Raw genomic sequence first — 18,637 nt, 5'->3', positions numbered from 1 at the left:
ACCAGTTGCTAACATTAAACTAAATGAAGAGAAACTTGAAGCAATCCCACTAAAATCAGGGACTAGACAAGGCTGTCCACTCTCTCCCTACTTATTCAATATAGTTCTTGAAGTTCTAGCCAGAGCAATCAGACAACAAAAGGAGGTCAAGGGGATACAGATTGGAAAAGAAGAAGTCAAAATATCACTATTTGCAGATGATATGATAGTTTATTTAAGTGATCCCAAAAGTTCCACCAGAGAATTACTAAAGCTGATAAACAACTTCAGCAAAGTGGCTGGGTATAAAATTAACTCAAATAAATCAGTAGCCTTCCTCTACACAAAAGAGAAACAAGCCGAGAAAGAAATTAGGGAAACGACACCCTTCATAATAGACCCAAATAATATAAAGTACCTCGGTGTGACTTTAACCAAGCAAGTAAAAGATTTGTACAATAAGAACTTCAAGACACTGAAAAAGAAATTGAAGAAGACCTCAGAAGATGGAAAGATCTCCCATGCTCATGGATTGGCAGGATTAATATAGTAAAAATGGCCATTTTACCAAAAGCGATCTACAGATTCAATGCAATCCCCATCAAAATACCAATCCAATTCTTCAAAGAGTTAGACAGAACAATTTGCAAATTCATTTGGAATAACAAAAAACCCAATATAGAAAAAACTATCCTCAACAATAAAAGAACTTCTGGGGGAATCACCATCCCTGACCTCAAGCTATATTACAGAGCAATAGTGATTAAAAACTGTATGGTATTGGTACAGAGGCAGGCAGGTAGATAAATGGAATAGAATTGAAGACCCAGAAATGAACTCACACACCTATGATCACTTGATCTTTGACAAAGGAGCCAAAACCATCCAGTTGAAAAAAGATAGCATTTTCAACAAATGGTGCTGGTTCAACTGGAGGTCAGCATGTAGAAGAATGCAGATCAATCTATTCTTATCACCCTGTACAAAGCTTAAGTCCAAGTGGATCAAGGACCTCCACATCAAACCATATACACTCAAATTAATAGAAGAGAAAGTGGGGAAGAATCTCGAACACATGGGCACTGGAGAAATTTTCCTGAAGAAAACACCAATGGCTTATGCTCTGAAATAAAGAATCGACAAATGGGACCTCATAAAATTGCAAAGCTTCTGTAAGGCAAAGGACACTATCATTAGAACAAACTGGCAATGAACAGATTGGGAAAAGATCTTTACCAATCCTATATCAGATAGAGGGATAATAACCAATATATACAAAGAACTCAATAAGTTAAACTCCAGAGAGCCAAACAACCCTATTAAAAAGTGGTACAGAGCTAAATGAAACATTCTCAGCTGAGGAATATTGAATGGCTGAGAAGTACCTAAGGAGATGTGTAACATCTTTAGTTACCAGGGTAATGCAAATCAAAACAACTCTCAGATTCCATCTCACATCAATCAGAATGGCTAAGATAAGGAACTCAGGTGACAGCATATGCTGGTGAGGATGTGTAGAAAGAGGAACACTCCTCCATTGTTGGTGGGATTACAAGATGGTACAACCAGTCTGGAATTCTGTCTGGAGATTCCTCAGAAAATTGGACATAGTACCACCTGAGGACCCAGCTATACCACTCCTGGGCATTTACCCAAGTGATGCTCCAACATATAATAAGGATACATGCTCCACTATGTTCATAGCAGCCTTATTTATAATAGCCAGAAGCTGGAAAGAACCCAGATGCCCTTCAACAGAGGAATGGATACAGAAAATGTGGTACATCTACACAAAGGTGTTCTACTCAGGAATCAAAAACAATGACTTCACCAAATTCATAGACAAATGGATGGAACTAGAAAATATCATCCTGAGTGAGGTAACCCAATCACAAAAAACACACTTGGTATGACCTCACTGATAAGCGGATATTAGCCCAAAAGCTCGGATTACCCAAGATATAATCCACAGACCATATGAAGTTCAAGAAGAACGACAACCAAAGTGCAGATGCTTTAGTCCTTCTTAAAAGGGGGAACAAAAATATTCATAGGAGGAGATATAGAGACACACTTTAGAGCAGAGACTTAAGGAATGGCCATTCAGAGCCTGCCCCACCTGGGGATCCAGCACATATACATACAGCCACCAAACTCAGACAAAATTGCTAATGCCAAGACGTATATGCTGACAGTAGCCTGATATAGTCTTCTGAGAGGTTCTGTCAGAGCATGACTAATACAGAGGCGAATGGGAGTAGCCAACCAATGAACTGAGAATGGGGTCCCCACTGGAGGAGTTAGAGAAAGGACTGAAGCAGATGAAGGGCCTTCCGACCCCATAAGAATAACAATACCAACCAACCAGTGGTCCCAGAGACTAAATCACTACCCAAAGAATAAACATGGACAAACCCCATGGGTCCAGCTACATGTGTAGCAGAGGATGGCCTTCTTGGGCACCAATGGGAGGAGAAGCCCTTGGTCCTGTCAATGTGGACCCACCAGTGTAGGGGAATGTCAGGGTGGGAATTGGGTTAGTTGGGGAGAGCAAACACCCTCATACAAAAGAGGGATGGGGCAGGGGGTTTATGGACAGGAAACTGGGAAAGGGAATAACATTTGAAACGCCAGTAAAAATATATCCAATTAAAAAAAATTGAGAAAAAAAAAGAAAAAGAAAAATCTTAAAGTGCTGTATCTAGCCCCAGCTATTGTGGTACTTTATGCATGTAAAGATATTTACATAGTTGAGGTAAGACACACTCACCTTCTCATTTTAATGTTCTGCTAAAAGGTGATTTTATCGTGTGTGTGTGTGCGCGCGCGCCCGCACACACACGCTCACACACTCACACACTCCTGGGGGTGGTATGTATGCACCAGTGCCTAGGTGGGGGTCAGAAAAGAGCTCCCTAGGGTCCATTTTCTCCTTTCACAGTGGGATGATCCTGTTTTCCCTGTTCTATCTTATTTATAAGATGCCACCAAAAAGCTAAGAGTTCAGAACACTTCCCATGTGTTTCTAGTAAAAAAAAAAAAAAAAAAAGTCCAGTGAGACAAACATCATAAAACTGGGACAAACCCATATAAAACTTCTCATTGTTTTTAGCACCTTTGAAAATATACACCATCTTACAATTTTTAAGCTGAGACTTGTCCACATAAAGAACAAGATAGCTAACACAGAGCTATTACTCTATTTAAAACGTCAAGTTCCATGCAAATTCAGTCATTTCCTGTGGGTAGACGTCATCACAACACCGTTCTGTATCCCTGGGAGCAATATGGGGTGAGCCGTGGTTGGGCTTACAGAGGTCATCAGTATTTCTTACAAGAATAGGAACTAGATGAAGAACACTGAGCTTTCCTATTGATCATGAACAAATAAAGCTTCTTCGAACGGACATTTTATCACCCAAAGAAAACAGGGACCAAGCTGGGAATACAACTGATTTCTTCTAACACTGCAGTTTGACCACGTTTTCCATAGGCCATGTGGAACCATTTTTCAGTTCGTGTCTCCGAGGTAACTAAGGCTTGATCTATAATCTTATCTACTTATCTAAGTCACTCACTAAATGTGACTTATCTTTCTTTTGTCCTAATTTCTATAGGCATGGGGGTAGAAAGCTGTGCTCTCTTGACTGAAACCTGCCTTAAAATCACAATTCTATTATTGAGATAGCTGATAACAGAATATATATCTATATATATCTATATCTCTCTCTATATATCTACCCATATATATACATATTATGCATATATACATATTACTAACACATATACATATATGCATCTATATGATAGAATCATTTTTCATTTTGTATCTATGATGTAACTAAGTCTTGAGCTAAAATCTTACCTAAGTCACTCACTAAATGTGAACTTTCTTTCACCCTAAATTCGCCCTAATCTATATGATATCTATGTTGCTGTTGAACCTGTAGTTTGTCCCCTGAAAAGTAATATACTGAAAAGCCATATACCTATTTATTTCGAAGCATTGCCAGTTAATGGAAAGTTTAATATAAAATGTCTAGAACCACACGGGGAGTCTTAATCATCTTTGTTCATAATGTGACTATCGTGAGACCTTTTTACCTCCTTATGAAATCACGAAATTAAAATAAGAATTAAGCATGCCATTCTTTTAAAGGAGGGATCTCTATTTTAGCCCAAGTACACTTGTCCACGAAGTACTTTGTTGCTTTGCCCGAGCTGCTTTGTTACTTCACATTCTACTGTCTGCGTGTCTGGAACCCTAAAGCCTAACACAGGGTTATAGTCTTTATTGTGGTACTATACTGTGGTAGCTACTTTGACACTAGGTTTTTCTCATGATCTTCCATTTTGCTGATTTTTATTCTCGCTCTCTCTTGCTTCCCATTCAGATAACTGTGTTGGAAGTAGACATTAGGAGTAGAAGTCCTGAGAGAGGAAAAGTATTCGGTGCGTTAAAACTCATCAGCTATGCTGTGTAAACAGCTCCAGCAGTCTTTATTCCAAGGGGAGAGGATGAGAAGGAGAGTTTGTTAAAGAGGCTGCAAGCCTCGATGACCCATGTTTCTCTTGTGATGAGGATTGGTGATATAATCCACCAATAACGCAAATTGTATTGATTAGTAGCCTGCGAAAGGCTGAAGCTAACTCAAAGGTTAGACACCGAAGAACCGAGGGCAGAATGAGGAGTTGTCTGACCTCAGCCACACAGGGGGCCAATGTCTTCTAAGACGTTTTTGTTCTCGGTACGCGCCCATAAACACGTATAACTCACCAGCACGCATGTGCAGTCTGTATAACTCACGAGCACGCATGTGCAGTCTGTTCATACTCATCTATGCAATTTTGCACTTGACAAGAACTTTACAGCTCTCGTGGGATGAGCACCCTTCCACCCCTCCCCCCATATTTCTTAAAGTTTACTGCATACGTGACACCATCTGAGAGCTTTTGTGTTGTCAATAATTATTCTTGACTTTTAAAATTCTTACCTCTAAGTCGTTAAAAAACAAATGTGTATCCGCAAGATTAAAGATCATTTCTTCCATTCGGAGCCCAAGGGTTACAGCCATCGGGGGATCCTGCAAAAAACACATACAAAATGTGGTAAAATTTCATTAACCACAATTACTAAAGAAATAGTTTAGGTAGATATTGTTGGAGAAGGCAAAATATTAGATGAAATTTTAGCAAAGATTAAAACGTTTTCCAGAGGTAAGGGAGGAATTAAAGAGTTAGAAAATAGCTAAAAATATGACAATATTCCAGTGGCTGATAATATAGTGTGACTATAATTAGCAATATTTACTGTAGTCTTCCAGGTGATCAGAATAAAGGACTTTGCATGTTTTCAACCCAAAGAATGATAAATGTTTGAAATATAAATATTAATTATCAATTTGGTCATTACATATTACATATGTGTATTGAAATTTATAGTATACACACAATTATGCCACTTATAATATTTAAATAATTCCATATATGTGTATAAAATGAGTTATGAATGATTCCCAATCATGGATCTCTGAAGAGATGTTTGGTAATTTGCAGGACTTAATATGCATGTAAAGATGATTACAAACACATTTTCAATATTAATTTATCTACCCACATCCTTACATAAATAAGAGAAGCAAAAAAGCCAACAAGTTTAGATGATTTAGCTTGCATATATGTCACAAATACCTCTTGAAGAATCGTGTTTGGGTGGGTGGTGAAGAACAGAGAAACATTAAATATTTGCAAGGATATGTATTTAACATTATATGGAGTAAATAGGTTATATTTAGAAATATAAACATATACATATACACATACATATGCATAGATTCACATACACACATACATGTAGATACATATACATACAAACACACACACACACATCCATGTACACATGCGCATGCTGTACCAATTAGTGAAAGAAGAGGAAGTGAAATTGAAGGAGAGTGGAGAGAGGTACATGGGAGGACTGAGGAGAGATGAAAGTGAACGCAGAAAGGTTGTAATTATATTATAATCTCTAAAAGGAAAGAAAAGGGATTACAGGGACAGTTGCCATCAAACCAGAGTTGGGGGCGAATAGCCCCGTGAGTGTTACAGATGATCCGAATGAGCCAAGAGGATTGCAGCAAATAAGAGAGTAAAGCAGATAGACTGGTACAAATGCCGCTTAACATAAATGGCATTTTGATTGGCAGGGTAGCAGGAGTCTCTATTTAACCACATGTTTAACCTGAATTTCACTAAGATTGCAGAAAGTGGAGAGTAAAAGAATATTCACTCATTGCACAAAACTGTGTAGAAAACCTTTGCTTTTAGTGATTTTAGGGACTGGTGGGGTTGATGAGAAATCAAAATGTCTCCCGTGTTTGCTTACAGTGACCTATATCTTAAATAGTAGCAGGAGTTGAAGAATTAGAAGCAGAGCTGCTGTCTCTTTGCCATGATTAACTGAAGCTGATGTCTCAGCGTCAGGAGACTTTGAGATTTGAGGAGAGTTCGGGGACATGGAAGCAACCGTTCACATGGTTGTATTGAAGTCGGAACAAAATCTAAGGGACTACTACGGGTGTGACTAGGGGAAGGCAGGAAGTAGAAAACCGGAAGGGGCGATTCCTGTGCATCTGAGGCCAGGTGGATGCCTCGGAAGGGAGAAAATTATTGTGTATAACACTGAGAAGTGTAGAGGGACGCTGTCAGTTTTGGCTGAGCAGTTTCCAAGGAAGGACCCAGCCTCTGGTTTGGGTCGTGTGGCTTGGCCGTGGCCTAGACTGCAGGCCTGTGAGAACAGAGAACCGCTTTTTGGATCTCAACATTTTCATAAGTGGCGTTTTAAGAAATGCACTGAACTTGGTGAATAGATGTATAGATAGCTTTGCTTCAGTTACTGATGAGAACACCAAACCCAGCTCAGGTCCCAGTGACAATCAGCTACACCTCTAACTAGCCCCGCTTGCCCATAACTGCCCCTCCACAACACCACGGTCTTTCTTCATCTACTTCCCTCAAGCACTGTGGAGAAAACCTCAGAGTGTAAACACACTTCAGGTGTCCCTCCAATGTTCTGTAGCCATGAGAACGTGGAGAACAGGAAGGCCACATTAAAACTAGGAACTGCATGTTAATGAGTATGGAGGTATACAGAACAGACTTAAGGCTTGATGTGGATGAGGGTAAGGCGGGGGTTGTAAGAATTCACCTACTTAATTGTTTTCATCTTCTTAGCAGGCGTTTTTGTGGGTCTTTTAAATCTTTGTGGCAAAATCCTATGTAGATTGCTCATATACTAGTGTACATGCTTTGGCTACATGGTCTTGGGCTCTACTGCCCCATTGATCTGCTGTCAGTGACCAGCTACTAGGATCAATACCCCAAATCAAAAAGATGGGGTGATGAAGGCATGGGTGAGGTTGGATGTATACTCTGATATATATTATATATAACAGTTCTGAGAGGTCCAAGATGTCTACAGTAGAACTCAGTACAAGGCAAAGATCAAATTGCTTTGTCTAAAAGACACTCATTCAAATATAAAGAATACATATGTTTTGTGCCCCCAACTATTTATTTTAATTCGCTCAGAACTCAGAAGGACCCCTGATCATGTTTCCGTCCATTGTCAGATTCTCTTTAGTTGGTATTCATATCCTTTATTGCTATTGGAAGAACTCTCTGAAGCTTGAATAATTTTTTTAACTATGCATTTCGTCTTTTTTTCTGTTAAGAATTGCTCTTGCTATTGGGGAGGGAGCAGAGTGGGTCTTAATTAGGACAATGCTATAGAAAACTTCGAAATATTCTGCTAAGTCAGGGACCCGTGAACAAAATGTCCAGAGAAATATCAGGAAAATCAAATGTAATTACGGCATGAAAACATATAATTCCATTAGTGACGCTCTGTGAATTTCAGGAACGCCCATGATGCAAGACAGTCCAGGGGAGACCCACGGTCCTCTGATGCTTTCTGCCCCAAAGATATCAATTTCAGATGTGGTATAGAAATATCTTTTTAAAGCTTTTTTTGGGAGGGGGAGGCTAGGTTAGTGAATCTTATCCCAACTGGTATTTGTCTCTTTTAAGTTTTCAATAAAACTATTGGCTATCTTGTGCTCATTCCTTACATTCTTTGCTTCTGTAGATTTGATTTCTGGGAAGATGGGAGAAACCCTAGTGGTCCTGTGATTGTTACTTTTATTGATAACATGCTTCTGAACTTCATCCCCCTCCGTGCTATCCAAACGGCAGTGGAAACACCACAAAGGATGCATTTTTCTGTGCATCTGATAAGCATGCAAACAAATACATTTTAAAAAATTGTGTGGCCATTCTAGTAAGCAGGCATAGCATATGGGATGATGAAGGAAAGTTGCATTCTAGCGTACTGGTGGAATGCAGCCCCATGGCTCTGGGAAGGCTAATCACTTGTTTTGCAAGCTGTGGTGTTTGTACAACACACGCCCTACTACAGCCAGAACTTAGTAAGCATTCTGGCAAAAATCCCATTTCTTAACTGGGTAAGTTTGGATTTGAATTTTATCAGAGTGCGAATTGGTTAGATTTTACTAAGGTTTCCTGAGAGCAAGTCCACTGACAGAGAGGTGTTTGGTCATCACGGCCACAAGCCAAGGAAAACTAAGTTAAGAGGTGGTGTTCTTGTTCCTCAGAGACTGTATGGGGAGGGCTTCTTTACAAATATATGATTTATCCCCCCCTTCCAGTGAACTAAGTCACTAGGACAGCTAATTCTAAACTAATTCTAAATTACAGCGTCACACTTTTCCAGTTGAAAGACTCACAGAACTCAAACTCCAAAAGGGAGGGATACTTGTCTCGGGGAGTCGGGGGATGCCCTCCTCAGAACCTGGTCATGGTGGGCACCTCTGACTGGGAAGGGGCCACCAGTGACTGCAGTTCCACTGTGTTATCAAGCATTGGCAAGTGAGACATATTTCTGGAGAGAACCCAAGTCTTGTATTGAAGTTTCTACTATTTTCATAGATGTTTATGGGGTGTCCTATGAATCCAGATTTGCTGCAGGCTTTTTTCCACTTAGGGGGAGTAAATGTTGAGTTTTGCATTGAAAATGAAGTGATAGCAAAGACTTGGGCAGAGTGATAAGGTGGGGAAATAGAGGCACAGACAGGGTCAGATGAAAGTTCTGATACACATCACACACACACAGAAGAGTTCTGAAGGATTCAGCATGTCTCCTGCGGAGTTCAACACGGGGCAGATGGGATGACTGCCAATTTATGCTCTGTACTACGCTATCAAAACATTGAAATGATTCCCAAGATACTCTGTTGGAGGGAGTGGAAGGAAAGGAAGGAAGGAAGAAGAAGAGAGATAAACAGAGAGAGACAGAGGGAGACAGAAACACAGAGAGAGACATAGAGAAACACAGACAGAGACAGAGAGATAGACACACAGAGATAGAGAGAGACAGAGAGACAGAGAAACAGAAAGAGAGACAGAGGGCAGAGAGAGACAGAGAGACAGAGGTCAGAGAGAGAGACAGGGATAGACAGAGACAGAGAGACACAGAGACAGAGATATAGAGACACACACAGGGGGCAGGAGGAAAAAGAATATGAAGAAAAAAATATCTCTTAGCCTTGAAAAGTGTACCTCTAAGCCAGATGTCAACAGTGTACACACCCAAGTCAGGGTCAAGTACAGCACGTCTCTAAATCAAAACACAAATGCCTATTAGCCATGTTAGCACAGAACATAAATCGGAGCCAGACTGTCTGTCTGTGGGTCTCTGCCCTACACTGGGCCATCAGCTGCAATTCCTCCTCTAGGGAAACACTGTAAAAATATCTCAGAAGAAGCAGCAATTATGTATTTTTAAAGAAACTGGGGACTATTTTTCTTTTAAGGTCCTGGGATCTTGGACCAGTTATTCCTTTGGGCCAAAAAGTACTTTTGTAGATTTTTACTCAAGGGACAGAAGATGTCTGAGCACACTGCAAAGAAAGGGATGTCATCTCCACAAACCAAGGTGGAATACGTTCCTGGGTTCTCAAGACGCAACGACTTTTTGCATTGGACGTAAGAGGAGGAATGAGATCCATTCATCAACTGGAAGGGAAACTCCATAGTTGATGTATTTGTCTGACGAACAGGTAATAGATTTCAGAGTTCATAAAGGGAACACGGGGCCTTTGGCTCAGTGGGTGAGTGCTTGCCTGGTGTACATGGGGCCTTAGTTTCAACTCCAAGTATTTCCAAAAAGGGAGAAAAAAAAGACTTCTCAGAAGGAACTGGAAAATATTGTTAGGAACATTCTGTTATTGATCATCTGTTCCTATAGTTTTGAGTGCCTATGGCATGCTCAAATTCTGGGAGGGGAACAATATAACAAAACTGAACCAACAAATTAAAGCAAAGCTGGGAAGATGACTGCCGAGTCAGTAAAGTGCTTGCAGAGGAAGCCGGTAGAGCCTTGGTTCAGATCCCAGCCCCCATGCAGATGGCTGGGCTTGCAGTTAGAATCTCATTGCTAGGAAGGCAGGAACCAAAAGACTCCTGGAGCTCACTGACTGTCAAGGTGAGATGCAGGGTCAAGGAGAGACTCTGTCTCCAAGGGAAAAAGAGGGATTTAACTGGGGGGGAGGACAGGGAAGTCAGTATTGGAGACAGAGCTAGGAAAGATACATCACACTAAGGATGAATCATGCTTGGAAAAGTCATAGGAAATAATAGTATATTTACCTAAAATTATATATAAGACATAAGCATATTAGCATCAAAGTTCAGTTTAAATGAACTTGTGCCATTTGAGATGATGGCACTCTTCCCAGGAGGCACAGGCTACCTAATAGAAACCCTATTACCAGGCAGGAGAAGACTCTCTTTGAGCTGTTGGTCAAGAGGATCATAAAATAATGCAGAGCATTATTATTGCCCTTGGTTGTCTCCAGAGATTAACAGCAAGTCTCTATTACTAAAGGCACCACATTTGTCAAACACAGGAGCCTGAGGAATGGAGTTGAACAGGACCTTAAATCCCCTCAGCGGGGACTAGCTTTCATAATACTAGAAGTCGCTATGCAAGCTATCAAGGGAGGAAAACAATCTGGTATCATGCCAGCTATGATGCCCATGAACCATAACAATGGCCACCATAGCACGATATCCCTAAAGTTACAATAGTGGCATTTAAATTTTGGCAATAACCACAGTCACTCAACAGGACGGAAACCATTCCCGGTACTGTAAACCAAGACAACTACAAGTGGTGAGGTCATGGTGAGGAGACCCCATTATAGTCACTTTCCTAAATGAGCATAATTCCTCACCATGTTCTAAATGCTCCTCCGCTCACCCACATGTTAGCACAGGTCCCATCTGAGAAGCTTCCTTTTATACCAGATCATTACAGAAAGCCACAACTGGTCAAACCCAGAGAACAACAGCCAATGTGGGTGCCTGGCTCTAACTGATCCATCCAAAACACAACTCCTGCACCGGGACTCAGGGAATGTCACAGAAGAAGGTATAAAAAGATTCTAAAGCTAGAGGACCAGACGTCTACTGTGACATTGTGTCTTCCATATGTGACAGCCATGGTACATTCATGAGATCTCCACAGTATGGCTGTCTACACAAGGCCTGAGCAATGAAGAAATCTGTTGACCTGTTACCGTGGCTGGGGAAGGCTCACAGGGCCCTATGTCTAGATGGAGTGCTACAGGAAACAAATGACCTCTGATAGAAGGAGAATTACTCTTCGCTAGGAACCAGTTTCCTGTGATTATTTAATATTAAGTGGTCACACACACACACATACACACACACACACACATATATTAAAAAACTCAACAGCTTGTGCTTACATATTTATGCATTTATATATATATGTAGTGATAGTAATTAAAAAAGAAATCAGGAATATAAGAGGGAATGGGGGTTATTGGAGGGAATGGATTGAAAAATGAACAACACGGAGAGTAGAGGAAAATGTTGTAAACTGACCCCTGATCTTCGCAGGTGTGCATACACATTTACATGTATATCTGCACACACATGAACACTCACACACCCCTCACGAGAACAAGGACACAGAAGCCCCCCAACTTATACCTACATACAAACAAAGATAAAAGAAATAGTAAAATACAAAAGCCATGTGCTTCTGGGCTTTAGTTACCATTATTATGTAACATAACTGATGAACAGCCCAGTAAACACAGCATTTCAGGTGTTGATACCTCTGGAGTGCAAAGACATCTGGTGAGTAGATGCAGAAGCTCAGGGAGGAACCATGATAGTTAGTGTAAGCCAAGCCAGTATGCCCCTTCCAGGAGGACTAATGACTGGGTAAAAAGCCAGGAGGTTAGCCACACACAGATGTGATATGGAGACAGATGGAGTATGAGCGAGGGTATGAGTGGGACTACCATGTGGGATGGAGCATCCAGCAGTGGGGACAAGCCTGGGAAAGGCAAGATGTGCTTAGGGAAGACTGATCCCTCATCTGAGTCAGGAACTAAAAAGATAGCCAGTAAGAAACACAGAGAAAGACCTCTTGCCTTGCCACAGCTATTTCTTGGACCGTAGAAGAGAGTCTTCCTTTGTAATTTGGGGACAAGAAGACAAAGGGAAGAGCAACTGGGAAAATTTAGCTCAGAAGGCCTTTCCTAGAACAGGTCAGAATGTTGTGGCCAGTCGTACGGGGAAGGGAGGATGCAGGTCACAGGTGTGTGGTGGCTCAGAGAGAAATCACTTCAAGGGGACATGAAGTGCTTGCAGCACAATCATGAGACTGTGAGTCTCATCACCAGAACCCACATAAATAGCTGTGCACGGGGCCAGACTGATGATGAAACTTGCTGACCAGTCAGACCAGTCAAATCCAGTGAGCTCCAGATCCCAGTCAGACAGAACCTGTCTCACACAATAAGGCAAGATAGACAGATGCTGAATATCAATGCCTGAGGAGGATGACCTACACACACACACACACACACACACACACACACACACACACATAAACACACACAGAGAGAGAGAGAGAGAGAGAGAGAGAGAGAGAGAGAGAGGGAGAGACAGAGAGACAGAGAGACAGAGACAGAGAGACAGAGACAGAGACAGACAAACGCATACTTAAACACAGACACACACACACCAACACACACACACACACAGAAGAGAGAGAGAGACAGACAGAGACAGAGAGACAGAGACAGACAAACACACACTTAAACACAGACACACACACACCAACACACACACACACACAGAAGAGAGAGAGAGACAGACAGAGACAGAGAGACAGAGACAGACAAACACACACTTAAACACAGACACACACACACCAACACACACACACACACAGAAGAAAGAGAGAGACAGACAGACATAGACAAACACACACACAGAGAGAAAGAGAGAGAGAGAGAGAGCACGCGCGTGAGAGAGAGACAGACACATACTTAAACACAGACACACACACCAACACACACAGAACACAGACACACAGATACACACAGACACAGACAGACAGAGATACAGACTTAGACACTCACATTGACAAATATCCCATAGATACACATATAGACACACAACAGAAACACACACACACACACACACACACACACACACACACACACACACACACCACAAAATCATTTCTGAAGCAGTTTACTGACCCTGGAACTTTTCTGTCACCCTGTATCATTCAATATAGCAGGAAAAGATCCTCTGAAGTGAATACGTATCAGATAACATAGCTACCATTGCCTCTCAACACCTCACAGGCAGACTTTGACATGCCAGTGCCCTGCATCCAGCTTTATTCTATGTGTGTATAGTCTATTTGCTCATGCACTACACACATGTGTACATGAACATGCTTCCTGGTCCAGTGAAGGCTCAATGCCCTGGTGTAGGGGAATGCCAGGGTGAGGAGGCAGGAGGAAGTGGGTGGGTGAGTGGGGGAGCACCCTCATAGAAGCAAGGGGAAGGGGGATGGGATCGGCAGTTCCTGGAGGGGAGACCAGGAAAGGGAGTAACATTTGAGATGTAAATAGAGAAAATATCCAATAGAAGAAAGAAAAAAAAAACATATATAAAGAAAAATACTATGCACTTTATTTGGCCTTGAACTCATGGGGCTCCTTTTTGCCTTAGATTTCTGAGTGCTTAGATTAAGGTACACAGCACCACACATGACCATTTTTTGATGCTTAACTCTGTTTTCCTATGCTTTATGTACTCCAAAGCCTGGCTATAACCACCTGACTACAAAGACCATGGAGTTCTTATCACTGAACTGAGTGTCTCACACTGAAGGGCCAAGTGACAGATACAAATAGAAAAAGCCTTTCCTTGGGAAACACCCAGTTGCCCAAATTTCAAATTCCTGTTGAACCACAAACTAAGCAAACTTGAAAAGGTCATATGATCTTGACAAGGGGAGATAGAACTTGAACTCAGGTCTATAATCCCCACAAAGCCAAACTCTAGCTCGGTTCAGAAGGGAATTAGAGGTCATGGTGTTAGCTGTCCCAGGTCTGATCGCTTCAGACCCACAATTCTAATCATTTAGCAACACCAACCACGCCACTAACTCACACACTGATTTCTTAATGACCTGTAGAAAACGAAGCGAGTGCTACTTCCAACGTTGTGTTTCTATGTGAGTGTATCAATTCTTAAATCTAAAAGCAATGGGGTGGCTTATTCTGATGAGTGACTCACCTCACAGCTCTGCCCTACCATACAGAGTGTTTCCTATAGGCAAATCTCCTTGTGAGCTTGAATTACAATCACATGTTATAATGCAGTGATTCACTTCTCTTTAATCTTTCCTCCGACTTGGGCTGTTCATCTCTTTTGTCTCCTTACCCAGAACGGCTTTAAATAACTCTGGCTTCCAAGCATGTAAGTCATTAATGTTCCTACATAAATTAAACCTCTACAGCAAAATTGGTTAAAATTTATTCCTACACCTGAGAAAGCAATTGCTGTTATTTAGGTAAAATAATGTACACAGTTGCTCGGGGAAGCAGAGTCGTCCTCACAAACTCCAGGTGGTGGATGATACCTGGGCGCCATCTTGTCAAATTCACGAACTTCTATTATGGATTTTTGCAGTGCTGAAGCTGTGCATGCCATCTGGGACTCAGCCAGAGATCCCATCACAGCCTCCCTACAGCAGAGCCTGTGCTTGCCTCCATCAGAAAGATCCAGAAATAGTTCTGCTTGCAAGGAGGGAGTGTTGACAGTTGAGCAGAGTCACAGAGTGATGACATATTAGGAAGAACCTTGGAAATTTTCATATTATTTACAGGCTGATAAAGAATTTTCTACAAGTGTTCTTAAGTGAATAAAAAAACCAAAAACTACTTAGATAAGATCCTGGCGTTCCTAGAAAACTGAAGACTAGATTTTAGTTGCAAAGATCCCATGTGGTGGCACAAGACCGGAGGAGAACAGAGACTTAAGATCATGTCAGAGACTCAGGTCCTGGCTGTCTCTGTCACTTGCAAAACACGTTGTTACCACATCAGAGGCATAGAGCAGAGGCGAGGGCTAAGTGTACAATGCACTGAAGTGGATGTACTTACAGAATGTTAAGCATTCTGTAGGGGACTAGAGGCGACACTTGCTACAATTTATAGTTTTGGGAGAAAGAGAGGCAGGCCAGTAGATAGATGTGTTAGCTTTAAGACTGGATTTTACAGTTCAGGTGCACATGCCCTCTGCCCCTGGCTTAAAGTATTTCGTGCAATTGCACTACCACCATCATGAGAGCAGATCCAGGCCTTCTGCGTCTCTGAGAGCATCCATTTTTAGTTATTTCTCATTTGGAAGGAAAAGAATGAGCATTATTACTTAACTTTATTTGACCCGAGAAGCAGATACTTGGGTTCATAGTTAAGTGTCTGTTTTTTTAAATGGATATTTATTTACATTTCAAGTGTTATTCCCTTTCCCGATTTCCCAGACACAAGTCCCCTATTCCATCCCCCCTCCCTTGTTCTACAAAGGTGTTCCCCTCCCCAACCACCCTCCCTTCCCATCCCTTGACATTCCCCTACACTGGGGGTTCCAGCATTGGCAGGACCAAAGGCTTCTCCTTCCATTGGTGTCCTTCAAGGCCATCCTCTGCTACATATGCAGCTGGAGCCATGGGTCAGTCCATGTATAGTCTTTGGGTAGTGGTTTAGTCCCTGGGAGCTCTGGTTGGTTGGCATTGTTGTTCTTATGGGGTTGCAAGCCCCTTCAGCTCTTCCAATCCTTTCTCTAATTCCTCCAATGGGGATCCGTTCTCAGTTCAATGGTTTGCTGCTAGCATTCGCCTCTGTATTTGACATGCTCTGGCTGTGTCTTTCAGGAGACAGCTATATCAGGCTCCTGTCAGCATGCACTTCTTAGCTTCATCAATCTTATCTAGTTTTGGTGGCTGTATATATATATATGGACTATATACCCATGTAGGGCAGGGTCTAAATGGCAGTTCCTTCAGTCTCTGCTCCAAACTTTGGCTCCACATCCCCTCCTATGAATATTTTTGTTCTCCCTTTTAAGAAGGAGTGAAACATCTGCACTTTGGTTGCCTTTCTTCTTGAGCTTCATGTAGTCTGTGGATTGTATCTTGGGTAATTCGAATTTTTGGGCTAATATCCACTTATCAGTGAGTACATACCAAGTGTGCTTTTCTGTGATTGGGTTACCTCACTCAGGATGATATTTTCTAGTTCAGTCCATTTGTACTACCTGAAGACCCAGCTATACCTCTCCTGGGCATATACCCAAAAGATGTTCCAACATACAACAAAGACACATGCTCCACTATGTTCATAGAAGCCTTATTTAAGCATCCTTAATATGATCTTATTTAGCTCACCTATTAACTCCAGCATGGAAGAGAATCACCTATTTTCTTTGTAAGTTTTAAGTTCAATGTGATGGTTTGTATATGCTTGGCCCAGCAAGTGGCACTATTATGAGGAGGCATGGCCTTGTTGGAATAGGTCTGTCACTGTGGGCATGGGCTCTCATACTCAGCTGCCTGGAAGCAAGCCTTCAGACAAAGATGCACAACTCTTAGGTCCTCCTGCACTATGCCTGCCTAGATGCTGCCATGTTCCCACCTTGATGATAACGGACTGAACCTCTGAACCTGTAAGCCATCTCCAATTAAATGTCCTAAGAAGAGTTGCCTTGGTCATGGTGTCTGTTCACAACAGTAAAATCCTAACTAACACCAAAACCAAAACCACCTATTTATTTGGAGACAGGGTCTTGCTATGTACCACAAGCTGGCCTGGAACTCACTATATATCCCAGACTGGCCTTGAAGCCACACTCTTCCCACATAAGCCTTTCAAGTGCCAAGATTAGCTTATGCCCCTATAATCACTTTCTGATAAAGAAAGAATAAGAGGAAAGGGACCTGGTTTTGTGGGATCACGGGGGCTCTCATTCTTTGCCTCTTCCCTCCAGCTGGAGAAGTCCTATTCTTATGTAGTTTACATAATAACACTCTGCAGAATATATATAAAAAATGCACCACTTCAAACTTGGAAAAAAATCACCATCACACCAAGTTGTGCATTTGAAGTGCACATTGCTGGAATCGATCTCTGGGACTCATATCATGGAAGGAGAAAAAGTAAGTAGTCCTCTGTATGTCACATATGGGACATGGGACACACACACACACACACACACACACACACACACACACACGAAATGATTTTTAATGCACATTGAAGAAATGAGTGATTTGAATCATGAAATGAACTGAGTACACATAAGCAATTTCAAATCTACACAACTCTTTCACCCACCTTCCAAAACTAATGGTTTCAGTTACTTATTATAATCAGTGTATATATCTGTGTCCTTGTGAGTTCATGCGTTCTGTGTAGCTTGCAGAGGGGACCAGATCCTTTGGGCTAGAGGTGTGGCTGTGTGAGTCTTCACATGTCGGCTGGACACAGCAGTGTTTTTAACAGCTAAGCCGTCTCTCCAGTTACAATCTTTGGTTACAATCTTTAAGAGCAGTGAAAATGATTTTTTTCAACTACCGGCTAAAATGACTTCGTTTCTATCAGCCTATGAAGGCATCGGAGAGCTGATGAATTCAATCTCACGGAAGGACTGTTTACACTTTCTCAGAGTTATTTTGGTATGATAGCTTGCACTGAGCCACCATGCGATGTAAGTACTCTTCACATTAACTCACCATGAGAACTTTCTTCAAAGACCACTAATTATCATACTGAAGAGCCCAATTTATTTATTTAACTAATTTATTTATTTATTTATTTATTTATTTATTTATTACTAAGATAAAGCATTTAGAAAATTTCCCAGTGCCTGTTCATATCTGTCAGTGATGCATGCCTGCTAAGAGAGGTTTGAGAGCTTGGTTTTGGGTTGAGACACAACTGAGCTTCCCCCGGGCTTTGTGGCATTTTTGCTTGTAGGAGGAAAGATTTATTTTGGGTCACAGTTTCAAAGATTTCACTTCAGATTCATTTTGCCTCACCCGCTGGGCCAGAACAGTGGTGGGATTACGCACTGTGGTGGGACTTTTCTTATCACTGAGGGCAGAGGGCAGAATCAGAGGCTTGCTAGAGCCCCTCAAGGCCTGCCCTTACAGATCTAGTTCTGCTCGCTATGCCCTTCCTCC

At 41.7% G+C, this 18,637-nt stretch overlaps 1 protein-coding gene across 20 annotated transcripts in view; it reads right to left on the bottom strand.

Annotated features, from left to right (window-relative positions):
* Eya4 (EYA transcriptional coactivator and phosphatase 4) overlaps positions 1 to 18,637 on the bottom strand; it is a 243,702-nt gene that overhangs the window by 19,230 nt on the left and 205,835 nt on the right. For all 20 annotated transcript variants that reach the window (NM_001271317.1, XM_039103304.2, XM_039103308.2 and 17 more), the window contains one exon: positions 4,974 to 5,063. In NM_001271317.1, the coding sequence (NP_001258246.1) occupies positions 4,974 to 5,063 (90 nt within the window). The remainder of the gene's footprint in view (positions 1 to 4,973; positions 5,064 to 18,637) is intronic.

This window comes from Rattus norvegicus, chromosome 1 (genome assembly GCF_036323735.1).
Source record: "Rattus norvegicus strain BN/NHsdMcwi chromosome 1, GRCr8, whole genome shotgun sequence".
Classification (NCBI taxonomy): domain Eukaryota; kingdom Metazoa; phylum Chordata; class Mammalia; order Rodentia; family Muridae; genus Rattus; species Rattus norvegicus.
This window is presented reverse-complemented; position numbering and strand designations above follow the sequence as displayed.